At 43.1% G+C, this 27111-nt stretch overlaps 1 protein-coding gene across 1 annotated transcript in view; it reads left to right on the top strand.

The window, feature by feature from the left end:
* The window catches only part of LOC144762518 (uncharacterized), a 709614-nt gene that overhangs the window by 233387 nt on the left and 449116 nt on the right, over positions 1 to 27111 (top strand). Inside the window, exons 21-22 of the mRNA XM_078647742.1 lie at positions 903 to 1079; positions 9514 to 9631. Of these exons, the coding sequence (XP_078503868.1) occupies positions 903 to 1079; positions 9514 to 9631 (295 nt within the window). The remainder of the gene's footprint in view (positions 1 to 902; positions 1080 to 9513; positions 9632 to 27111) is intronic.

The raw sequence follows: 27111 nt of genomic DNA, 5'->3' as shown, positions 1-27111 counted from the left end.
TTAATAGCCAGAAAACAGTGGGCAGCGTTATATCACTATACCCAATTCTGAAAAGTTTGTCAGCATTGGCAATATTACAGCAGGTTTATTTCAGCTATTTCAACTATTACACCAGCCCTTTTTTTCCTATTTTTAGCTCCCCTTCAATTGCCAGACTGAAGTTCACTAATGAGTGGTGGCAAATAGCTTCGTAATATCCTCCAGTCTATATAAGTTTTATTTGTTTGTTTTAGTTGTCTGTTGTTTGTTTGTTTGTTGTCTAACGCCAGCTCTATTTCAAATCACTTTCGCAAGTTCGTAAACCCCTTAATACCTTGACTCCGGCGTTTACTTAACAAGTTAACAGGTTGCTTCTAAACGCTGTTGCCGTGACCTCTGAATATTTCTGGGCACTGCCGTAGCCGTTGTAGCAACCGCCCGTCTCCCCCAACACGTTTCTTTCGTCTTAACAAGTTAACAGGTTGCTTCTAAACGCTGTTGCCGTGCCTAGATGGTTTTGTGTTGGACATTTGTTTGTTACTCTCAGAAGTAAATTGTTGACTGCACGTCTCTGTAACTGAGAGCTTCTGCATAGGGCATGTTAATACCATTAAACTGGAAAATCATGAAAAATTTTTATCCATAGTACTTAGATACTGCAAAAAATACTGAATTAAGTGCTATAAAAACAAGATATTGATTTAATTTTCCATTAATCAGTGTGGACTTTGTAGACTTGTGTCTTGTTAAATGAGATATTGTACAAATTCTTTTCTTCCCTTCAGCCAGTAGCAGGCTACAACCCGAAAAGCTAACTAGATATTCCTTTCAGGCAACAAATGAGCAACTCTAAGTGCAGTAATGTGGAAAGAATTTCCATGGATACGGAGAAAAATATGTACCACGTGTCTTTTTCTGTGTAGTTTCAGCCATCGTATGTCCCACTATGCTGTAAGAGGACAGATTATTGCATACTGCAATAGCTTGAAGGCTCTGCTGGAGGACTTCCCCACCATCAGAAACACCAATTTCATGATTGGGCAGCCCCAAGAGAAGAGAGGAGAAAAGGAATCCCAAGAAGGGCTCCAGGCAGATCCCAGGTGGGTGCTCATAAATGACTTCTTAATCGACAGGTATAATGACGTATATGGCAGCAAATCCCGCTACATTCACATCAAAGGAATGTGTTTGAATTGTATCATATGCTTGTGAATGACGACCTGTTTAGAAAACTGTCATTTAACAGCAGAACATGTACAACACGGGTAGTGACAATGCACATTTCCTCACAGTGTTCTATCAAAGTATCTCAGTTTTCTGCTTTGCAAAGCCATTTATTAAAAGTGACAGGGAGGACACTGATCATGTCTCGCCATACAGCGGTCTGGCTGTCGATACTACCATCAGTTATTCAGGGTTTGTAAAGCACAACTACTCACCAGTGAGGGTCTCAGGGCACTGGGGGGGATGTGGGGGTGTGTGGCGGGAGCTCCATTGACTGCTGGGGTCATCCAAAGAGCCAGGTCTTGAGCTCCTTCCTGAACTGGGGCAATGTGGGAGATTGCCAGAGGTAGCAGGGGAGGTTCTTCCAGGCTTTGGTTGCGAGGCAGGAGAAGGACTTTCCTCCTGTTCTGGTCTTGTTGATACGTGGAACAGTGGCCAGAGGGAGCTGGGCTCATCAGAGGTGTCTTTTGGGTGCGTGGAAGGAGAGGCAGTTGTTCAGGTATGAGAGTCTGGTGTTGGGAAAGGCCATAAACTGAGAAATGGTTTCAATAAAACAGGCAATCTGATATGTCAATACCATACAAACACTTAGGGCCAGATGTAGGAAGGCAAATACCGGTCGGTAACGGCCGATTTTGGCCGTTACTGACCGGTATTTGCAGATGGAGATGTAGGGGCCTGAAAATGTTACAAATCGGTATATTTACAGATTCTGTAAATTTACCGATTCGGTAAAATACCGAATTGGTATATTTACCGAATCGGTAAATCTACATGTAGGTGGCACTGTAATCAGTGCCACAGGCCCTTACCGAATCGTTATTTACCATGGAATACTGTAAATAACGAATTCCTGTGTACATGCACATCTGTGCATGTACACCTGTGCCATGTGGCCCTAAGGGCACGTATGTGTGTCACATGGCACACAAGCCAGAAACAGGGGTGCAACAGGGTGTCAAAGTGACACCCTGTCCCCCTTGGAAATTCAGTATTTTTACCGTTTCGGTAATTACCGAATCTGTATTTGCTATTGATTCCTATGGGCTTCAAGGCCCATAGGAATCAATGGCAAATACTGATTCGGGAATTACTGAATCGGTAATTACCGAATCTTACCGATTCGGTATTTTTACCGATTTTTTTTCCTACATAGCAATTACCGATTAGTAAATACCGAATCGGTAAAATTCGGTATTTACCATTCGGTAATTTGCTATTACCTACATCTAGCTCTTAGTTGGGTAAACAGAGAGTGGGGATCATGGCTTATTGTTGCAGCCCAATCTTCACCACAACTGCCCTTGAGGCAGGTTCTAGTGTTTCGTTGCTGAGCATCTACATGGTGTTGGACGTTGTAGAGCTGCTTTGTGTGATTCTTGGGTGTTTTCATGTTAGCCCAGGAGTGGTGGAGCTGGGACAGTCCTAAGGCCTGGCGGTGGTGGTGAGGATTTCATGACTACTTACATATGCAGAAATTTTTGTATGTCCCTAGCCACCATGATATTGTTTCTAATTCCTGTTATCCAATTTCAAGATGGGTGACCTACATTTCCTGGGTCGCATGTCACCTTACATTTTTAACACCGTAGCGCCTCTGTGTTGTAAGGATAGTGTTGTGATGCTTCATTCCTACTTTTGCTTATTATTTTTGTCCTTGTCCTTTTTACCCCCTTTTCACTCAAAAATGTTTGTCTCCTACTTCTGCATTAGAGTTGTCAGTACTGATACTACCTTTTTATGTGACTGCAAACCTAACTTAAATGTTTTATGGCTGTTTTGTTACACTGTTTTGTTGCGCCATTGGCATTTGTGTCCAGCTATGTGACTTCTGAGAACACTGTTTCGCGTTGCACCTTTTGCTTGCTAGCAAAGTGGCTTCAGATCAGTCACGCTTTTCTCAGATATTAGAAGACAATAGTAAAGGAGCTACCAGGATGAGGCTCAGCCACTGAACAAATTGTCAGAAATGGGGTTATTAATTTGGTTAAGGGTAACTGTACCAACTCAATAAATGTCTTCTGGTTACGTTGAAACACAGTTCTAAAAGAATTTCTGCTCAACCCCTGATAGCTATTGCACAAGCAGCAGACAGTTACCAGAGAAGTGTGCGCCAAGTTTAAGCAATACCAACAAATCTAAAATAAAGAGCACAACACACTAAAATTTCCAAACTCATTTTGAAACATGGGATAAACCATTAGTAAGTAAAAAGATGTTAAGATCCTAAACATATGATAAGGGAAGCAGATATACTATTCACAAATGACTGGGCTCTAGGAGCAATTTTAGGTTGACAATGAACAAGGAGAGGTCAGATACACCAAGCGGGTTATCCCTGTCAAAGTTTTTACCGTCTAACTTGGTCTTTTTTATGGAAGTTGAAATCTTCTAGTGGAGTAAGGTCCAAGGTTGAGGCCGGCGAGGGTCCCTCGAAGTCAAATACATTGTCATCAAGCTCCCACTGAAATGGTTGGTTTAGGCACCAAAAGCTCTGAATGGGACAAACCTGGATTTTATCATCTGCGAGGTAGCTCAGCAGATCAGATAAATGTACTGCCTCACTCCAGTCCAAAGATTAACCTTTGGGCTTAGTGATTTTTCTGGAAGTCAAAATCTTCCAGCACAGCACGCCTGTAAACTTTATGTGTTCTGTACTCAATGAGGTTATGTACTTTCGCCACGAGGTCCCACTGAAACAGTTTTCATAGCAGCAAAAAACTCCAAGCAGGACAAACTTTTTCCCACCTAGGGTGCAACTTTCCTGGGCACACTTCAGCAAGTTGTCCCGGTCTTCTGGAGAGTAAAAAAATGACTAATTCCAAACTTTTTCTTAGTTCTGAAAAAATTCCTCCTGGACAATCATATTTACCCAGATCCTTAGGGTAGGCTTCTAGGTACGTACCAGGTCTCTCTCAGGCCATTTCTTCTGCAAGATCTAGTTTCAGTGGTCTGCTGGGCCTTCTTGGTATTTGGTTTCTTTACACCGTTTGTGTCCCTGAAGAAGGAAAACTAGTGGTTACCACTCGACCATTTGAGGGCAGTTCCACTCTCTGGTTCTCTAGCAGTTAGGAGTCTGTGAGTCCCTTTGTGAGTCCTCTTCTTCCAGCAAGAGTCAGGAGTCGTCTTCCAGAAAGGCTTTCGATTTCAGGTGGAGTCTTCCCAGGTCTGAGAATGTTCTGAGGAGGTGGTGGTGGTAGAGGTAGATGTGCCAGATTTATCCTGTGCACTAGTCAGTGATTGTAGAAATTCTACCTCCAATCCTGATTATTTTCTCACAGTACCCCCCACCTCCTTTTCCAACATTTCCTCTGCTTACTGAAAAATTACACAGGAGCCTCTGTTACTAGATGGTAAAAAAAGCTGCCATCAGCCATTACTCTATTCAGATGAACTCTACTCCTACCTGACACGGTCAAGTATGATTTTCCCTCCTACTGTGACTGGGGTCTGGCTGTCTGGGAGGGCCCTGATAAAGAATAGGAAAAGCCTCCCTTGGCGGCTCCAAGTCAAAAGAGGTAGTGCTAAAATTGCTGTTTGGTCTGCCAACTTTTCCTGCCCACTCCCACAGAGCTAATCTCTGCTAATTGGCCAGCAGCTTATACCCATTTCCCCTTCCTGAGCTCCATTGTCCTATGAGCTAGGGTTGTTTACTCTCCCAGTCAAAGATTAGCTCTGAAGGCAGGATGAGTGGCACACCTGATTTTAAGACAGTCTGGTCAAGGAGCCTAAGGTACATTCTTAAAAAATTGCTTTTCTGCTTAAGTCATAAGCAGGAAATGATGTTCATACATTTTTGTAGCCTTTTCCTAAGTGGGGAGAGAAAAGTAGGATGTTAATCCCACATAAAAATATGTAGGGAAAGTCTACAGAGTCTACATAGTGAAATAGCTTTTGGCTTTTATTTCATTGTGAGGGCACACTCATCTCAATATATAATTCACTCTGTTTTTATTTATTAGCACTCTGGCCTATGGCCTTACTAAGCACATTTTATGGATGACTCGTGACTTTATAAAAAGAGGCTCTTCCTTTATAGCAAAGACATTTTTACCTGACATGTGTCACTGCAGTGCATTTAAACTGTACCCTAGCTGAAGAACAGTGGTGTTCCTGATAGAAATATATATTTGTCATATATGTGGATAGTGAAACTACAGCCCAAATATGACAGTTAACTTTCCAGTTAAAATGTGCACTTTAGGCACCATTGACAATGGAATTAAAAGGAAATTAATTATGCCAAATAGGGAGTTCCAAATTACCGAAAAGGTTAAAGAGGGAAAAAAGCACTTCTCTACTGCTTAGAAGTAGTAGAGTGTGCAGAGTTCTAAAGCAAGCAAAAATAGGGTGCAGAAACGTCTTGGGTGACCGTGTAGAACAGGTGTATTTGCTGAAGTATGATATGCTGAACAATAGAAAAGGATAACATTCCAGACATTTGTATTTTCTGAGAAAGAATCATGTTCCTTAAAAAAAGTTAGTAGAATACAATTCTAAATATTTAATCATCTAATATCACATTAGGTCATACAATGTCTGAGCTTTAGTTGAGAATGTGGGGAAGACATGTCAACAAGCTGCTATCCCTCAATTCTGACATTGGAATATAGGCATTAATCAAAATGTGCACATTGGTGGTTAAAGGACTTTTTTAAATATCCAAATGTGACATAATGAAAGAAAAGCACCATGTTTATGAAAGCTATGAGATGTGTAGATAGATGTGGAAGTGGGGTTAATGTTGATAATCTACAAAAAGATCATCTTTCTTTTAATGCCCATGTCTCCTACCGATGCTGATGTAATGTCGGAACGAGGCATTTAGTATCTTCCTTAGCCATAAACCAATCTATAGCTATGCAGCCTGTTACACAGAAACATTGATAGTTTAAAAAAACTTCAAACCATTTAAACACAATCAGAGTCTAAAGGTGTACTGGTCCCAGGCTCTCCTTCTGGATACTTGAACATTGTGCTCTGCTGACCAGATATGATAGAGCAAGCTGATAGAACTGAAACACCAGAGGCAGGGTGACAATTGATACTACACCAGAATGGCTCACACAGATTGACCCTCCCAGCAGTTTGTTTTGCCTGTGTGAAACTGTAAGCATTCTCTACTTGTAATTGCAATTGCCATTAGAAAGCATCCCTAAGAATTTCTTCCCATTCCAGTAAACATCTTTCTTTTCAATTTCATAAATATAAATGTAGGAAAATGAAAGTCTTGTGAAACTGTAGTTTTGTTCCAATAATTGTCATTGCATGTACATTTAGGCCACGTGTTGTTCTTTTCATACTCCTTTCAAGCACAGACAATGTTGGTAAGAGAGATCATAGGGTTATTACATCTGCGGCTACTTAAAAGTCAACCCCTTCTAAACTGAATTCATTAATATGGTATTATTAAACACTTAACATTCCCTTACTGAATGCATGACATTTTTGGACTTCACACTAGATGAAAAATCTGAGTTCACATGCTCACAAAAAGTCCTTAGCCAAGGGTGTCCAATTTTAACACCGTCTTTTTTGAGGATGTAACCCTTCATCCCTGAATTGTTTTTTTAAATGATGGTACAGTCTCTATGTAAGAAATTGAGTTACTAGTTGAGGGGGTTGAGAGCACCACTCAAATAATAAATACATTTTTTGTTAGAGTGAACCACAAAAGTCACTAGATAGACCTGTGCTTAACCCCCTGGTAAATTGTCACAACATAGAGGCAATGTGTTTAGTATTTTTTCAGCACTCAAACATTAATAAAGTGAAAATACAACACAAAAAAATACAAAACCAATTTAGGAAAATAGAGCACATTTTAGTAAATTAAATGACACTAAAACGATAACGGTTCAATTCATAGAACCAAAGCTATGAATTTTTTAAGTTTCAGGTAAAAATAGTACCAAAAATCTAAAAGCACAACAATTGAGGTTATTTGGTCACACAAAACCGAGGGAAATTCGCAAGTTCATGTGGACCACAATGGACCAAGGGTCGAATACAGGGACCAGGTTTGTCCCCGTGGAGAGTTTACCTTTTCATTCAGTCCAGTTCCACGCAAGGAACCTCAGTCGTGGCTTCACGTTGGTCGGGCCAAAAAGAGATTGTTGTTGATGGGAATTGCAGGTTGCGTTCAGAACTTCAGATTGGTGGGAGGCACAGGCAGTAATTGCTGACTGGAACAGCAGATCTCCATTGGAGATGCAGGTGGTAGTTGCTGGCACAAAGAGCACACAACGTCTATATGTTCACTTGGAGTCAAGGGCTTGCAGGTTGGAAGAGTACACTCTGGCAGCAGCAAATGGTCTAGGAACTGTGGATGCACTGCTTGGGGGTCAAGCTTACTCCAGCAGAGGCCAGTAGCAGGGTCCAGTCAGGTACAGTTGGTGCTGGTCAGCTGGGCAGTTGTAGGGAAGACCTCTGGAAGCCTGTTGTGTTGCTGTAGCTCAAAGAGGAGGTCAGTCAGCTGACTTGGGGAGTCATTTCTTGGATCCTGGGTTCAACGCAAGCAGGTCCAGTCTTCCTCCTTCTTATGAATCTTCAAAGGTCCATGAGTGTTATGATGAGAGATTCTGAAGGTGCCACTTGTATACCTAGTGGCAGTCTGTGTGTGTGTAGGGGGGAGGCACCACCTTTGTCTAACTCTAACTGGTTCTGTTCAGTTGTCTTCCCTTGATCTAGATCTGGTTTCAATCTATTTAGGGTAGTAAAGGGCAGGCATGCCCAGGTGTGGGCTGCAGTTGCCACTTGCAGAGCAGGCAGCTTTATAAGTCAGGAAGGGGAGGCACAGCACTCAGGCTACCCTTTGAAGCTCAGGAAGGGCTAAGTACAACCCCAGGCCATCCTACTCAGGAGCGACACCCGTCCCACACCCAAGGCAATTTGCCCCCTTTGTGAAAGGAACAGAGCTCACACCACAGATGAGCCATTAACAGTCATGTGACCTGGGACACTGGCTGAAAGGCACATTTGGTTTAGGCAGAAAATGTCAACTTTCTAAAAGTATAATTTTCAGAATAGTAATTTAAAATTAAACTTCATCACTAAAGATTATATTACAGTTCAAATAAGTAAAGACGTATTTATATATGCTCCCAAACTGGTGTTATCACTTATTAGGTGTAATAGGATTACCCAGTGTTATTCAATGGGAGAGTTAGCCTTGCTACAGTAAAAAACAACTTAAGTAGTTTTCACTGCCGGGACATGTAAAACTTAAGCACCCATGGACTACTTTTTAAACACCATGCATTCTGCTGTATATGTTTTAGGGCTTACCTTAGGGGAGACTAATAGGTATTAAAAAGGAAAGCTTAGGCCTGGCAAAAGATTTATTACCTCAGGTCAAAATGGCAGTTTAAAAGTCCATACAGGTTGTAGTGGCAGGCCTGGTACATGGTTTAAGGGGCTACTTTAGTGGGTGGCACAAGAGTGCTGAAGCCCACTTGTAGCATTTAATTTACAGGCCCTGGTCACATGTGGTACCATATACTAGAGATTTATATAAAAAATGTAAGTGTGTCTATTAAGTGTACACCAATTGTACCATGTTTGGAAGGCAGTGCATAAGCTGGTTAGCAGAGGTAAAGTGCTCAGAGTCCTAATTCCATCAACAATGGGTTCAACAGAAAATAGGATAGTGAAGGTAAAAATCTGTAGGAATACCACACAAAAGATGACAATTTCCATACCTTAGTTCTGTCAAGACTGGACTATGAAATCTTGCACTCACAGGTATACCGAAGATCCATCTTGACATTTAAGGCAGGTCTTCATCCTTCAGCTAGATTTGTATTGGGAGTAAAAAACTTCATGTGGTCACCCCTCTCCTAATCCAAGCAAGAGTTATCTTGAAAATGGTCTATATTATTTGCAAAGCCATCACACCAATGCCATGAAATAATTGCCCGAAACACTGATTATTGCAGGTGGGAGTAACTTACATTGGCATTCCTACCCCTTCTGATGGAACTTTCTATATTCAGTAAATATTTGGTTTAGGTGAAGGTCAGATGGATGAATTGGTTCAGTGAGAAGACTAAGCCTTTAAATGTCAACATTACTATCATTACATTGGGTAATGGTAACGTTTGGTATCCACAATTTAGTTTGAAGTTTGCACTGTATAAATAACTGAGAATATTATTGCATGAGCAGTGATAGGTTTATGTTTGTCAAGCAATTGATCACATCTGACTATGATTAATGGTTTGTTTTTGTGATACCACCTGTGTAGGTTAGTACCTGTAAACATCTTTTATGCAAAATAACTAATAATATTTCACATTTTCGGTTATTCAGGATATTTCAGGAGCGCCCACGGTGCTTAATATCGACTGATGGACGTGCTGTTCTCAACTTGTGGTTCATCCCTCACCCCTCAGAGGTGCTGATCATGTTTAAAACACTGCCAGAAAGGGTATGTATTTTCCACCTGAAAAAATTGTTTTTTTCTGTTCTTGGAGTACACCTCAACATAGCTAATTGGTGTGCTCCGACGCCTTGAAACATAATTGCAAATCAAAAGAATACTGACTCAGGTCTTCATCCTCATAGATTGATAAAATGAGTAGATTAAATTAAATACAGAGACAGGCTACTCAAATATTCTGAGACAAATCAAAAGCAAAAAACGATTCACTTTGAAGAATTAGTGAATGCTTCCTTACAAAGTGAATGAAACTGGTATATAATTATGATAAGCATAAACAAAGCTCATTCACAATGAGTAAAGATTGGCTGTTATGCAAATTTTATATTTGTTTTCAAAGTAGGTGAGAACTGGAAAGACTCTTGATGCTGCAGAGGTGGTTGCTTTAACCTGTAGACGATCATCATTCTTGGTTTGAAGTCAAAGACGCCGAACACCTACTCTTATGGAATAAACATAAAAGACTAATATATTAATCAATGTCCTTCTTACATTGCCCTCATTGCTATCTTGCCTCACCTAGTCACTCATAACCTTTCATTATCGTCATCGCAGTTATTCATCAATTGTGATCACTTCGAATCAATACACAATGGTTATTAGACCTTTATTAATGATTATGCACCCGTGACCCCAGCCCATATTTTTGGTAAAACAAAAGTATTCCTCCATATTCACCTCCTTTAACAGTGTAGGGCTGCGATAAACTGTCTGGAATACACTGATACCTCGATATTGGCATCATGCATCAATGATAACATTTTCTCAAATATAAGAGTTGTACAAAATAAGCTATATCATGTACATATTGCCAAGTACAGAAGGCATTTATGATCTGCGGGGGGGGGGGGGCGGAGGCTAACTGGATTATCAAAAGTAGGATCACCACAGAGATCTTGAGTGAACCAAGGTGAGATTTATTTATATAAAGAGTTGAGGTATACAGACCATTGATTGTTCATCAGGTAGCTCCCAGTCCAACTATCCCTCTTGATGTGTTGGCACATAAGCAGGGTGACATCTCTTAGGTGCATAGTAGCAGGAGGTTGCTAAGGTAAGTGGTAATACATTACCCCCTTCCATAATTAATAGCAAATCAGTTGAATAATGCTCATAATAATCTTAAACCAGAGAAACAAGTACACAGGGTTATACAATGGGACCATGCATGCCAATGACACAGAAAACGCATAAAAAGTCTACACTCGGACAGAACAAACTAAAATCAGGCTATCACGTAGCCCCCCTACTACGGAGGTTTTATCATGGCTCTGTGGCAATGCCCCGTGCTCACTACGCCACTGGAGTCAAGCTATCCTGGCTGAAGACGGCTGATAGCCAGAAACCGGTCCTAGGATGCTTAATTCCGGTCCAGGGAAGACATGGCTTGGCAGTTCGGGCTGGACTGTTCCCATGAGGCACAGGGTCAAGGCTGATTTGCATACGGCCCTTTCTGAACTAGGGTGGTGTGGTGAGCAAAAAAACAATGAATTTAGGCCCATATCTCTGTACTGTGGTGAATGTATGACATTGTTCTGCATTCTGTCCATCAACTGTTGTTTTTGCATTTGTCACCCCGAGTGGGACGGGTATGCTCAGACGTGAGTCCCGTGCTCTCCACGCCACTGGAGTCAAGCTATCCTGGCTGAAGACGGCTGATAGCCAGAAACCGGTCCTAGGATGCTTGATTCCAGTCCAGGGAAGACATGGCTTGGCAGTTCGGGCTGGACTGTTCCCGTGAGGCACAGGGTCAAGGCTGATTTGCATATGGCCATGTCTGAACTGGGGTGGTGTGGTGAGCAAACAAACAATGGATTTAGGCCCAGATCTCTGTACTGGGGTGAATGTATGACATTATTCTGCATTCTGTCCATCAAATGTTGTTTTTGCCCTGGTCCACAGAAAGCAGAATGTTGAAAGAATCTCCTTTTTACATCTCCAGTAACTGTTGCAGGGAACATTGTCATCGGAATTGCCATGAAAGGGAGGATATATCAGCAGCCAACATACTCCATACATTCCCACAATCAAGCACTGCCACATGCATGTTCACTCGTTGAATAATGAAAAGCCTCATAAACTTAGACATTCCCTTTTTGACAATTCCATATTTCCTCACCAATACAGTCGCCCACCTTTCATGGCAAACACTTAGCCTAATTCTTACTATTACAACAGGACTTATAATTCTTCAGATATTTTTTTCATTTTTTTGAAATAACTTTTTTATTGCTTTCCTGGCATGCTTAAAGGCTAATATTATTTCCTAACCAAAGCATGATTGAGTTTTGTGTGAACAATTTTGTCAAAAAGGCCACTTATGTGTAATGCAATTAGAATTGTTGAGATGTGCCACCAGTTTACTTGAAGTCTTTTTATATAGTGAAGATCTTGAATAAATTGTCCTATTCATGCGTCCCGCCAAACCATTGGCTTGTGGAGAACAGAGAGCCATGGTTTGGTGACTTATAGGCAGGCCTTTAAAAAATTCACATATTAAAATGACTCAAACTGAACCCCATTGTCAGTTATCATGTGCCAAGGTACTATTTCTTGGGCAAACTCCTCTTTTAAGAACTTACTAACCGGTCAACTATTCACAAAATTGACACACTAAGTCACCACCCACTTTGAGGTGTAATCAACCAGCAACAACATATAGCGCTCACTTGGACACAACAACTCATATGGTTCCATAACATCTAAATACAGTTTAGCCCAGGGTTCATCTGGCATCTCCACCTGGGAAAGAGAAGCAAAGCATACCACTTCATTCTTATCATTCTGTGCACAAAAATAAATCCATTGGCCATCTATACAACCACATGATCCATACCTGACTATCATTACAATTCTCCAACTCTAGCTTTGGACAGATTCCTCCCAGGTGGAGTACATACTTTAGATTAACAATCTCCTATCTCAAGTATACAAGTGGTACTACCATGGACCATCTGAATAAGTTTCCATCCAATAGACTTAACTCACATTGTAAATACCAAACATTTCTCACCTATTCAGGTAGTTATGTACCTTCTGCCCAACCTCTTACAATAGACTCCTTAACCAAATATAAATAAATAACATTTCTCTTCTCCCTTATCTTCAAAAGCATCTCCCTATACCCAGTAAATGGGCATTACTGCTCTGCCACTTTCCACATCTTCAGTGGGAAGTTGAGACAAACAGTCTGCTACAAAATTGTTAATTCCTAGTAAATATTAAAAATTAAAATTATACTCACTCAAACCCTCCAGCTGTCGCATGATTTCCAAGAGTGAGATTTTCACTTCCTTTACATGGAAAAATCTGCACCTTGTGTCAATGTTCTGACTTGACAGTGAAAGTAAGACACCACAGGAAAAATTTGAAATGCTGCATAGCCTAAGAATAAGCAAATACCTCCCTTTCAATTACCTATTAATGATGTTCTGCACCCTTGAGTGAGCACGATTCAGATGTTTCTTCCTTCTCTTCCCCTTCAGTGTTCTGGGACAAGCAACCTCAAAACTGCAACGACTCGCATCACTGGTCAACAATATATTTTACTTACATCGAAGTGTCCAAGGGGAGGCATTTACCTACTATTTACTCTTACGAGAATACATGTCTTCTGGCACTCTTGTGACCCCAGAAAATAAGCACTTTTTTAAAGTAAAAATCTCAGCAGTTTTTGTACATTAGCAACATTTCAATTAGTTTTGAATAAAACACAGTGAAGCATAGAAAAGATCTCACTGGATCAATGTCTTCACTGACATGGATGTTCAACATTTTCTCTTCCAACTCAATTTAGGACTTGTACCCTCGCCCGAAATAGTATGACCTACGTATGTTACTGCATTTACCTGAAAACTCCCCTTCTCCCTTTTCAAAGGAAGACATGCATCTGTCAAGCTCTTCAATACCCTCCTAAGAGCAATGTCATGATCTTTCCTATCATTGCATGAAAACAAAAGTATTCCTGAATGAACAATACCTGAGGGACTCCTTAAAGGATGACCGTCCTCACTCTCTGGAAGTGGGTGCTAAACCAAATGACATGCAATCAAACCAGAGGGCTCCCAAAGGAGTGACACAGTAAGAAAGAAGACAGGAATCTTTATATGGCATGACTTGAAGGTACTTGGTGTAAGGTCCATCACACTGAATAATTTTACACCACCAAGCACAGCCAAATACTCTGAAACTTTCAATAGTTTCTGATGGTGCACCTTAATTCACCTGTTTAGGTCTCAGAACACATATCTTGAGGCTTCCTTACCTTATGTACAGTTAGAACAGGCAAACTCTTAAGCACAATGTTGTGCTAAAAATACTTTAATAACACTAAATCCTTCTTAAAAATCTCTGGAAATTTATCAAAAATATCCATATCACTAGAACTACCTGTTCTTGGTCATTGGGATTCAGAGAGAATGCCAATGTCAACTTTGTCTCCCTCCTAAAAACATTGCCCCCCCTTCCTGGTCATGTTAACTTTGCTAACTGTCTCTCTGTCACAATGTGTACCAGAGCATCCACTTTTGCTCCTCCGTAACCTATTGGGTTGATGTCCGGTGGTGATAGATCTACCTTACTTCTACCAAAAGTCCCAATTTCTGCCTCCTACCATGCTGTGTTGATCCCGAATCTGCCAACAACATGATCTTCCTGCCATCCAACGTTATCTCACACTCAAAATATTCTTTCTTGTTCTGCATCAGTCCCTCCATCCTTTTTCACACTAGGAATCACTTTCAGTTACATGGTCAACACTTTGGACTTTACCACTATTTCAAGCAAGATGGTCCTTTTTACCACAAAGTCTGCACCTAGATTTGTTTGCAAAACAATGTGGGCGGTCGAACATGTGCCGCTGACTGCCAAACCAGTAAAACATATTCTGTGTCTCTCGAAGTTCCTTCCCAAAAGGGAGAGCTTGCATTGTTGGAACCAAGCCTCTGTACCACATCCACACAACCAACTTGACAAGCACGCTCTTTAATTTCATTCACTGACAACCTCTATTTATCACTCTGATTAACTCTCATTTCATGAATCCAATTATCTATGTGTTCCATCCCCTCTACATTTACAAATACTTCTTGAGAATGAGATCTGGATTCTTAACTAGTAGTTTTTCCTGGTCTCTCTGGCTCTTGGTGCATCTCACCAGTTGTTCTCTTACCAGGGAGTCCCAAAGTCACGTTTGTGCTAAAGTCTTCAGGCATGCTACATAACTACCCACTTCCTCAGCCTTGGCTTGAGTCCTAGCAAAAAATGTATGTTGTTCCAAGACTACATTATTCCGTGTTTCAAAGTATACCATAAACACAGACACGTCAGACGCATTGCCGGGTTCACCTTCTGCACTGCCAATAGCCATCTCATCTAGGCTCGCATAAATATTTCTCCCTCCAGCACCAGAGTATGATAAAGAATGCCTGCTTCCATGCTTGGGAGACTATCTCCCCTCTTATAGCTTTGAGATAAGAATCAAAGTTTTTTCAGTTGCTTTGAGATCAAATGGCCTCCTTTCTCTGATAAGAAAAATAAGTGGTAGTGACATATTTGTACCTGTCATTAAGATGGTGTTGGAAAAGTAATAGAAAAGCACCAAAGCGTTCTTTAAATTAGGCATATATGCTACGGGAGAACACAGGTTAATGTAAACGTATATCTCCTGGTTCTAGATGCAAGAAGCTAAATTAGAAAAAGGCCCTAAGTTTCAATTTGTAAAATTAGGACATCTCCATAGCCTTCGCTGCCTTTCTGAAAATGGTGGCAATGATACTTTTATAATTCTTTTGAAGCGCAATTGCACCTCCTGTGTCCTACGCTGCACTACCCAAATTCAAGACTGCATTGTGTTGTGATTCCACATAATCTAATGATCTCACTTATTGAAACGAGATGTCTAGAGTAACTGACACAGCTTTATGCTGATCAGAGATGAATGTGTGGAGAGTGCACATGTGAGATTGAAGAACAGATACACATGCCGGAGGCATTTCTGGTGGTGCGATGTCACAATCACTAAAATTCACATGGATAACTTCAAAGCTCCTTTCCTATTACTTTTGTGTCGATGAAGGCACCTACCTTCCCCTCAGAGGTGACATTTTAATTCAATGGCTACAGACGTCAAATGATCGTGGGTTCGATGGCACCAAAAAATGGGAGAGTTGGTGGTCGTCACTTGTCCCCAAAATGCATACTTGTCTCCAGTTTTAAAGCCTCGTCGAAGGATCACCACAGAGATCTTGACAGCACCTTGGTGAGCTTCATTTAACAGAAGGGTAGAGGTGCACAGACCACCCACCATTGTTCCAGAAGCTTCTATTCCAACTGTCCCTCTTGGAACCTTGGCACATAAGCAGCGTGACATCCCGAGATTCCGGAAGTCCTAGGTGCCTAGTAGCAGAAGTTTGCCAAGGTAAGCGACCACAAAACATTTATATAAAGAAATATGATTTGCAATGTCTAGGCTATAGCCACTGGAAGGACAGTGCCCCCCTGGGATGAAATGACTGAAACCATTATCAGGGAGCGGCTAGTGACATTTGAAAGTGGTGAGGCGGATCAAGAGCAGCAGGTATGGGGGCTCACATACGGCTAATGGGAATAGCCTAATAATAGCCCTGTACCCCTGTCAAATCAGTGTAACTGGAAAGGCGGGATTTTACCTCTAGAGTCTGCTTACCATTCTCCAGAATCCCATCACAGGTCGACTAGACCTTTTTACCTGTCATAGAGTGAATTAGGCAATCTTGTCTATGGAATCAACAACAGTTTTAGAAATCCCAACAGCTTCCCCCAAGAACCACTGACCAAAACTAAGTTTGAAGATTTATTACATAACCAAAAACAACTGAAGATACAAGCACCTCAGCAAGAGGTTCAAAAGATACACTGGTACTAATACAAACATAATTCTACGGAAAAGTCTCAAGCGACTGATGAATAGTACAAGAATCAATTCCAGAATCATCAGACTAAACAAAATTGCTATAACCTGGGTTCTAGTACTCATTGGGATAATAGACATAAGTTCAGATTAGACTGTCCCTACTCTATATTAGGTGACATCCTACTTAACAACAGCCCATCCTAGCAAAAGGTGTCAGCCGTGGTGACTTCCAAAGAAGTTCACTCACGTTCTCTTGAATCAGGTGTAATTCTCAATCCTAGCTAAGCTCCTTGCCATCCAACCGCTCTCTCTAGCTCCTCAGCCCATCTGCTCTGTCTCCACCCTCGGGGTGCTGTCCCTAATACGAAACCCCAAAATGTGAACGACACGCCTTTCGGTACGCCCCTCTCGAAGGTGTTGGTTTCAGGAAGTTTTCCACTATGGCATTCTTCCATCCTTGTCCGTTAAAACGTCCTTGGGTCTCAGACTCTCTGTCGCTTCAAGTTGTATCTTCAAATTCCTGGTCTACTCCTCCATGTCTGAGTCTAGCATTTCTAACTCTCATACACAATGGGCCCTTCTACTCTGATGCCTACACAGTGGTGCACCTGCAAAGGAATACATACAATTCGGCTCACATTCCATAAATGTTGCAAAGTTTTCTAAAAGCATCTTTATAAAACATTTCCACAGCTAAATGCTAAGCAAGACTTTTTCAAACAGGCCTGCACGAGTTGCATAGACTAGGCCTCGACTTGATTTATAGGCCCAACATTTTATAATAGAAATCCCTTGTTTCACTAGGCCTCCAACCTTAACAGCAAATGCATTTTTCTATTGTTGCTAGTTATCGAGTATAAATGACACAGTTATACATTTCAATAAGCAAATCTGAAATCACGACAGTGCTTGTTTAAACACGCTTCTCATTAGTGAACGATTTCATTTCAACTACATCTCTATGTTAACAGCAAATGTGAATGTAATTCATAACCTTGGCTCTTCAGAATTCTAATACCAATTACTCTAGTTCTCCATCCCACATTGCATCTAAACATGATTAAAAGTCCTCTATATATACGGGTGCTGACTACTTGTACATATGATGCACCCCTACAAATTTCACTGTAAATGGCGCTCTCTCAGTTCCCCCCTTTGATGACCCGTGTCATCACCACCCTTACATCATCCTCAGGGTAAGAACCGCTCTAAACTGTACTCGTGGCCATTTTCCCTCGCTTGAGCATTTCCAACGCTCTCAAGCTACGGTATTGACTGTCCTGCAGCCTCTCCATTCGCATCTCTTGCGCTCTCCTTGATCTCGCCAATTTATTGGACTTGTACCACTTGTACAGTCTCACCAAACCCCACAATCCAATCACACATGCCACTGCTATGATGAGAGGTTTCAGTACAAACCCAAGGAAACTCTTCCCTAAATTGGCAAACCAGCTTCCAGCTTTCCCAAATCCCTTGCCAACAGTCACCCACGCATTCTCTTGTGTCAAATCCTCAATTTCATAATGGATTGCAGTAATATTGCTTATATATTTCTCCAGATCCTTAGAATTGTCTGGGATATAAGTGCAACATTCCTGGACCTTCAAACGTTTACAGACTCCTCCCTCTTTTGCTAGGATGACGTCGAGAGCAAGACGGTTCTGTAAAACCATTGTCCTGATCGACAACATCTCACCCTTAACCAACACTAATGACTTGGCTGTATTCATTGACAATTCATCCACTACAGTTGCCAACCGCCGTATCTTGATGTCATTCAAAATGACACCCAACATAGGTATCGCTGCTCCAAACACATCTCCCACAATTGCTCCAGCGCTTTCCCCTCCTTTGAGGCCCTCCCTCTAAGAGCGCAAAATCCTCTGTATGATAAATCTTGGGAAAAATAATTGCTAGATAGCATGTTCCATACCACTTCTCTGGCAATCTCACATACGCATTCCTTCCGCAAACGAAATATACAGTAGGAATCACCTGCACCACGCTCTTCAAGAAATCTTTTGTGTAATATTCCAATGTGAAAGTGTGTTCACATGTAGTATGACCCACATACACATTTTCATAATACGTCTGTGGTCGGTGTAGGCACAACTTCCCTTTCTGCACTTCATCTAGAGCTATTGGACCATAACTCCCTCTTGACTTATGCTGCTTCTCTTCTTCCGTCCAATCTACTTTGCCTTGCCCTGAATCTCGCAACTGTTTTTGCTTCGTGTACCTGTCTTCCACCTGTTCAATGAATTTCTTCTCCGTCTCAGATAATAAGCATGTCGAGTTGTGTCGGTGTGCATACGGGGTGTCTAGCTCTTGTGTGGGAATGAAAAAATATCCAAGTCTGTCCTCTGACTTATAATAATCCCATTTGTTCAGGTGCTTGTAATTCGGGACTTCCGGTAACACAGCATCATAATTCGAAAAGAAATATTCAAAATGATTTCGCCCATAAAGTATACTAATCAGCAAACTACAGGATATTCCATATGTCAAGGAAAGGTGATGGTATCTTATGCCCTCATCTACTGAAGCTGGCAGTTGCATACACACATAACAGTCCTTCGCATCCATCGCATCAATGTACTCATATAATAGCTTTGCATATGCATTCTGTCCAAAGTTTCCCTTAGACAGATCTGTATGTAGCCTGCAACTTTCTGCAGCCAGCAAAGCTTTCTCTCTTCTTGCTCTGTCTTCTTTCTGGCTAGGGGTGGTAGGTGCCGGTGTCTCAGCCTTCTCTACCTGTTCGTGTGGTGCAAAATAAGAAACTAAAACTACTATAGCTATAAGGAGTATCACTCCTCCTAAAAGAGTGCCTACTATGCACTTGGCTCTACGATTCGGGTTTCCAGGCGCCATGGTCTCAGCACAAAGTAGTTCGCTCTCGGAAAGCACCCAAAAGTATCTTTCTTTGTTATTTGAGTCTCTCAAACCACAGCTGGGAATCAGAAATCCGTTTCAGTTCTTCTTTTGCTTCAACAACAGACAACCCTAACCCTCCTCCGTCCTCTGTGGAAAGTCCCTAAATTTGTTTATTCTTCCACTTGGCTCTAGGTTAGGTTAAACAGCTATTTACAAAGTCTTTAATAGTCTATGATGATACTGGGTCCAATTGCCTGCAACACATAGTCTAAAAGTTCCATGCGGAGCACAACTGCGTCATAGGCTGGTATATCCGGACCAAATGTAGGAAAAATCAGTCTATCCAGGAGTAAATCACATATCTTGCTTAGGTAAGGGGGATTTGGAATTGTGAGTGTCAGTACGCCTTCAATTTCAAGTCCAGGTACCAACAGTATCACTTCCAACTTAACGTTTAGGATCGTACTGGTCACAGCCACTGACCTCACCCTCCCGGACCTCAGTACACCTGGCATTTGTAAACGGGTAGGTCCACTCAGGAGTGGCGTATCTTCGGCAAGGTACTCTCACCCTCCTTGACCTTCTCGGACCCCTTTGCTCTGATTCTTGTTCTCCCTCTTCCGGATCTGATTCTTCGGACACAGGAGCAAGATCTCTTTCGGAAGCCAATCTCACATTCATTCGCCTCCGTCTTTCGGGCCAATGAGCCTCTGCACTTCTGGCTCTTCTGCTTCTCGTTGGCACACCCTGTTCGTCCCCACTGTCAGCCTCTTCTGCGCTCAGATCACCTTTGTCGCCACTTCCCCTTTCTGAGGCAGACTCAGTGTCACTGTCGTCGTGGTCACTTTCAGCTTGATTAGGGGAGTACCCAACTTCCACTGGCACCCCCTCAGCTTGACTCGACCCCTCCTGTGGATCTTCTTCCTCGTCAGAATTTCTCTCTTCTAGAGGAGCTGTTCCTTCCAGGGGTGCTGGGACTCGTCGGGTATGAGAAGCATGGATCCAGTTTGGCAATCCGCCACACTTCACAGCAGTCGTTGTCACTAGGATGACTTGGAAGGGTCCTCTCCAACGCACGTCCAGGCAACTTTTCCGAACGTGTTTCCGCACCAGGACCCAGTCACCCGGGCACAGGTCGTGACAAAGGTCACTAGAAGCCGGGATTTCAGCAGCCTGCACCTGAAGGGACACAGAACGGATGACATCAGAAAGTCCCCTGCAGTAATCAAGAATCAGATCATCTGTGATATTCAGCAAGGCAGTTGTAGGAATAGATGGCAGTCACATAGCCCTCCCCATCAGTACTTCATGAGGTGAGAGCCCTGTCCTCCTGTCTGGGGTGCTACGCATACTCATTAGTACCAATGGCACTGCATCGGGCCACTTCAGGGATGTGGATGAGCACACTTTTGCCATTCGGGCCTTGAGAGTTCCGTTTATTTGCTCCACTATGCCAGAAGCCTCTGGGCGGTAGCTACAATGCAGTCTCTGGTCAATGTTCAGGGCAGAGCAGAGCATCTTCACAACTTCGCTATTAAAGTGCTTTCCTCTGTCCGATTCCAAAGAGGTCGGAACCCCGAATCGTGGCACCAATTCCCTCAACAATAGTTTCGCTACTGTGAGTGTATCGCACCTACGAGTGGGATATGCCTCAACCCATCTAGAGAACACACACACAATCACTAAGACGTATCTGAGGCGGTTACACCTCGGCATCTCAATGAAATCCAGTTGCATCCTATAGAAAGGTCCTCTGGACCTCCCAATGTGACTCAATGTAACTGGTAACAATATATTGAACAAGGGAACCCGTGTTAATGGCCAAGGACCTCGGGTAAATCGTATTTTAACAAGAACAAAGGTCCTGGGCTTATCAAATACTTTCAAAGCAATGTCAAACATAGACTTGAATCAGAACTATGGCGTGATTTCACATGTCCAGCCGGACAAGGATTTATTTTTGAATTTTTTTTTGAAAATAGAGTAATAAAACATGAATCAAGAAGACTGGGCACAAGCCTGTACTGAGTCAGGAGAAGAATAGAAAGAAGGAAGATTTTTGACAGGCAAAAGGTGGAGCAACTGGCAGCTTATAATACAATGCAATCTTGTATAAGCATGCACAAACAGTGACTGCACTTAATATATAGGTTAAAGACATGCAGTTCTGTTATTACAGTCGACGTAACGTTTCGATCCCTAGCTCCAATCGTGTATAGGGATCATCTTCAGGACTAATAAAATTGCTATTGCCTGAGTTGTTTTGAGCCTGCAAGAATAAACAGGGAAAGAAAGGGGAAAAAAACATTTTCAGATAGATATTGCACATGTCATCCGTGTACGCGTTCGTGCAACACTTAAGATTACTAGTGTTCCTGTGAACTGCGGCGAGTGATGGGACCGGACTTGGAAGTGGATGTGGTGGGCTGAAGTCAGCTGTGAGCAGTCAAGCAAGTTGCAGGCATGGCGTGATGGTACCCAGTGACGGGGTTCGGAAAATTATCATTAGTGGAGCCAGGAAGGATTGTGGTGGTGGGCAAATGGTGTGCCCCTACTGGGAGCCATATACATATAGCGAGGCGGGTCGATGTGAACCATGTGAGTGAGAATCGCGACCGTGGTCGGAAGTGGAGGCGTGCGGGGAACAACGACTGGTGGTGCCGAAAGTTTGACCAGACTCACCAAGCCTAATAGGTGAGTGAACTCCTGCTGGGTATGCAAGGAGAACGCGGTATTCAGAACTGTCTGGCACCTGTGGGTATAAACACGAAATTGAGCACAAGTGCTGAAGCGGGACCATGCTTCGGGCGTGGGGACGTGGGGAGGGCGGGTTACCTCAATGGGAGATGCAGCCAGTGGGACGGGACGGCAGATCGGTGTCAAAACGCCTCATCCGAGAGCGCGGCTGCCTGTAAAGTAAAGTAAGGACAGGCATTCAGCCCTGTCCTGTGGTGAATCATGCACATTAGGGGGTGGGTGAAATGGGAAGGTTTACCTTGGGTCGGACTCGAGGAAATTAAGCGGTCCTAAGGGATGGGGAGTTAGCGTCTGTCAAAATTGGACAGTCCGCTGGCTTCCGAACCTATTAAAACAGGAGGCGAAACACAATCAGAAACCAGAGAGAATGGGCAACCGTTGTATCATGACTGAGTGCAGGAAGGGTTACATGTGTTACAACATTCTCACCCGTTTCACACAAATTAAGAAAAACAATACTGAGACAATGGCCAATTATCAACTCCGGCATTCTTGAGATTGACAAACCTCTGTTTGCTTTTAAGAAAGGCAAGAATCTCAAAGACCATCTGGTTAGAGCAGCGTTACCCTGCACACCCCCAGCTTCCACCCTTGATGTTGTATGGGGTCTGTCCCCCATTGTTGGTCATTCTAAATGTGGGGGCTGTAATAACTGTAGCTCGACAATGGAGGGCAAAAGCTTTACATTTGATAACATTACTGTCCATAGACATGCTTTTTCAAATTGTAACACCCAAAACGTGATATATCTCATCCAATGTCCTTGTCCGAAAATATACATAGGACAGACCACCCAGAGAGTTCGCACCAGGATTGGCCAACACAAGAGCCGCATTCGATGCGGCACAATGAACGCCCCGTTGGTTGAACACTATGCCACTATGGGACACAATGAACACGACCTTAAATGGACAGTCCTCAAAGTACTGAAATTACCGCCGCGGGGTGGCAACATGACATTTCTGAACAAAGAAGAACTTAAGTCAATTATACAGTTCAATTCCATCCAAAATGGACTAAATAGATCTGAAGACTGGACTAATCTCCTATAGCACAACTTACGATGGTACTGCATGATGACCCAATGACCTCCTGAAACCAAACCACCAGCTTGGTCATTTTCAGTTACCAGGAACTATGTACTGTGTCTTTACTTATCCACACAGACAATGCAAAACCAACGTCTCTTGCAAATACGGTTGTTGTATATATTGTATATACAGTCTTATAAGGAATTGCCCTCACGTCCTGAACCTTGTACAAACAATGTAATTCTTTCTAGTAACCATAGTTGCTGTGTATATATATTGTATATATAATTCTGTATATATAGTTATGTTATTGATTGCCAACCAGGCATTTGCACTTTCACTTAGCATGCCACTGCGCAGTTCGTCCCTTCACTCAGTCACTCCCACTATACTGCTCCAAAATGGCACCTCCCTAGCCTGGACGCCCCCACTGTTCCAACATGGCGCCCATCCTGTGGTCCGTCGAACAGAACCAGTCCTACCCCCATTTCCATGAACGGCATAACTGACGCAACTATACAAGCGCCGGCGCCGTGCAGCCCTTCCTCCACCATCGTGTGTGACAGACGGGACTCGGCTTTTAACTGAACCCTTGCAAGGTAACCCTTCCCGCACTCAGTCATGATACAACGGTTGCCCATTCTCTCTGGTTTCTGATTGTGTTTCGCCTCCTGTTTTAATAGGTTCGGAAGCCAGCGGACTGTCCAATTTTGACAGACGCCAACTCCCCATCCCTTAGGACCGCTTAATTTCCTCGAGTCCGACCCAAGGTAAACCTTCCCATTTCACCCACCCCCTAACGTGCATGATTCACCACAGGACAGGGCTGAATGCCTGTCCTTACTTTACTTTACAGGCAGCCGCGCTCTCGGATGAGGCGTTTTGACACCGATCTGCCGTCCCGTCCCACTGGCTGCATCTCCCATTGAGGTAACCCGCCCTCCCCACGTCCCCACGTCCCCACGCCCGAAGCATGGTCCCGCTTCAGCACTTGTGCTCAATTTCGTGTTTATACCCACAGGTGCCAGACAGTTCTGAATACCGCGTTCTCCTTTCATACCCAGCAGGAGTTCACTCGCCTATTAGGCTTGGTGAGTCTGGTCAAACTTTCAGCACCACCAGTCGTTGTTCCCCGCACGCCTCCACTTCCGACCACGGTCGCGATTCTCACTCACATGGTTCACATCGACCCGCCTCGCTATATGTATATGGCTCCCAGTAGGGGCACACCATTTGCCCACCACCACAATCCTTCCTGGCTCCACTAATGATAATTTTCCGAACCCCGTCACTGAGTACCATCACGCCATGCCTGCAACTTGCTTGACTGCTCACAGCTGACTTCAGCCCACCACATCCACTTCCAAGTCCGGTCCCATCACTCGCCGCAGTTCACAGGAACACTAGTAATCTTAAGTGTTGCACGAACGCGTACACGGATGACATGTGCAATATCTATCTGAAAATGTTTTTTTCCCCTTTCTTTCCCTGTTTATTCTTGCAGGCTCAAAACAACTCAGGCAATAGCAATTTTATTAGTCCTGAAAATGATCCCAATACACGATTGGAGCTAGGGATCGAAACGTTACGTCGACTGTAATAACAGAACTGCATGTCTTTAACCTATATATTAAGTGCAGTCACTGTTTGTGCATGCTTATACAAGATTGCATTGTATTATAAGCTGCCAGTTGCTCCACCTTTTGCCTGTCAAAAAATCTTCATTCTTTCTATTCTTCTCCTGACTCGGTACAGGCTTGTGCCCAGTCTTCTTGATTCATGTTTTATTACTCTATTTTCAAAAAAAATTCAAAAATAAATCCTTGTCCGGCTGGACATGTGAAATCACGCCATAGTTCTTATTCAAGTCTATGTTTGACATTGCTTTGAAAGTATTTGATAAGCCCAGGACCTTTGTTCTTGTTAAAATCAATGTAACTGGTGTTCTTTTCCCAACATTCAGCTGCTGACAGGTTACACATCTCTGACATACTGCTTCCGCAGCCTGTCTAAATTTCGGATTGTACCACGTTTGCCTGAACACACGCATCATCGCATCCCTTCCCAGATGCACAGGACCATGTATCTGTCATGCCATTGCACTCACCAACTCATTCGGCAACACAGCTCTTCCGTCAGCCGAAACCCACATGTCCAACTCTCCTTTGACACAACCAGCCGATTCCCACACCCTTCTTTCGTAGTCGGACGCCTGTCCTTGCATGTCTCTCAACTCTTCCCATGTGTCTGCCATCTCAAGCATCATGCTTAGTTCGGTTCTTTCCTTTGGTCCCTCAATTGTTTGTTCAGTAAAGGAGTATCCCTGCTCCGCACAATATCGTGCAACTTCATCAGCATAACGATTCCCCATTGTCACAAAATCTGTACCTTTGGTATGGGCTGTGCATTTTACCACGGCTATCTCTGCAGGACCTTGCAAGGCCTCCAGCAATAACCTGATAAATTCGCCATTCCTGATTGGGGAGCCACCCCAAACCCATATTGGCTGTCAGTGAATATGGTGATCCGAATCCCGTTGGCTGCCAAACAGGCACGCGTCAACGCAATTATCTCAGCCACCTGCGCGGAGTGTACTCCTTCCAGGCAGGCAGCTTCAATTATTCCAGAAATGGTACAGACAGCAAACGCTGCTCTCAACTGACCAGTATTGTCTCTTACACATGAGCCATCTACAAAGTAAATTTCATCGGGTTCCGTCAATGGCTCATCAACAATATCCGGTCTAGGTTTGGTGCATAGTTCAGTCACATCAAGGCAATCATGGTCTTCCCAATCATCTTCTTTATCGTTTGGTAATGGCAACAAAGTAGCAGGATTCAAGACAGAGCACCTCCTGAGAGTCACATTTTCCGCAGCAAGTATAACCTGCTCGTAGCGTGTGAGCCTATTATTGGTCAAGTGCTGTGTCTTGGTCCTGGTCATCAACAATTCCACAGAATGGGGTACATGCACTGTCAGTTGATATCCCATCACAATACTTTCACATCTTTCAATGCTGACACCTGTTGCAGCAACGGATTTGAGACATCCGGGCAACGCTGCGGCTACTGGATCTAAAGTAGACGAGAAATATGCAACTGGTCTACGGACTCCTGCACTAGGACTGCCAAAGCACACCCCTCTCTCTCACTGCAGAACAATGCAAATGATTTGGTGTAATCAGGCATTCCCAGAGCCGGAGCGCGACACAAGTCCTCTCTCAGCTCGAGAAAGGCCATCATACACTCTGTGTCCCATGGTACCGGATCACTCACGTCCTTGTGCGTCAGTTTCTGCAATGGTTTCGCCTTCAGAGAAAAGTTAGCAATCCACTGTCGGCAGTAGCCAACCATGCCTAGGAACATCCTGACCTCTCTCTGGGTCGAAGGCACCGTCATTCTCATGATCGTCTCAATCCTGTCAGGCGACACTTTTCTCTTTCCCTTCTCTATTCTGTGACCCAGATACTGCACTTCAGATAGGCAGTACTGTAACTTGTTGGGGGATACCTTGTGTCCATTCTCTGCCAAATCGTTCAGCAAGGCAATGGTGTCAATCCTACAAGCATCTTCGGTGTCTGACGCAACAAGGAGGTCGTCTATGTACTGCACAAGAACAGAGTTCTGCAGCAGTACCAGACTCTCAAGATTCCTTTTCAGCAACTGATTAAAGATCGATGGACTCTCTGTATACCCTTGGGGGATACGACACCATGTTAAGACGCGACTCTCTATTTTGACCGCAAAAAGAAATTGGCTCTCCTCGTGCAATGGGATGGAAAAGAAAGCCTGACATAAATCAATCACAGAAAACCATTCAGCTTGGAACGGTATCTGAAACAGTATCACTGATGGATTCGGTACCACTGGACAGCACGGAACAACTATGTTGTTAACCTTTCGTAAATCCTG

This window comes from Lissotriton helveticus, chromosome 6 (genome assembly GCF_964261635.1).
Source record: "Lissotriton helveticus chromosome 6, aLisHel1.1, whole genome shotgun sequence".
NCBI classification, from domain to species: Eukaryota; Metazoa; Chordata; class Amphibia; order Caudata; family Salamandridae; genus Lissotriton; species Lissotriton helveticus.
Note: the sequence above shows the minus strand (reverse complement) of the source record. Positions and strands in the feature narration are given on the sequence as shown.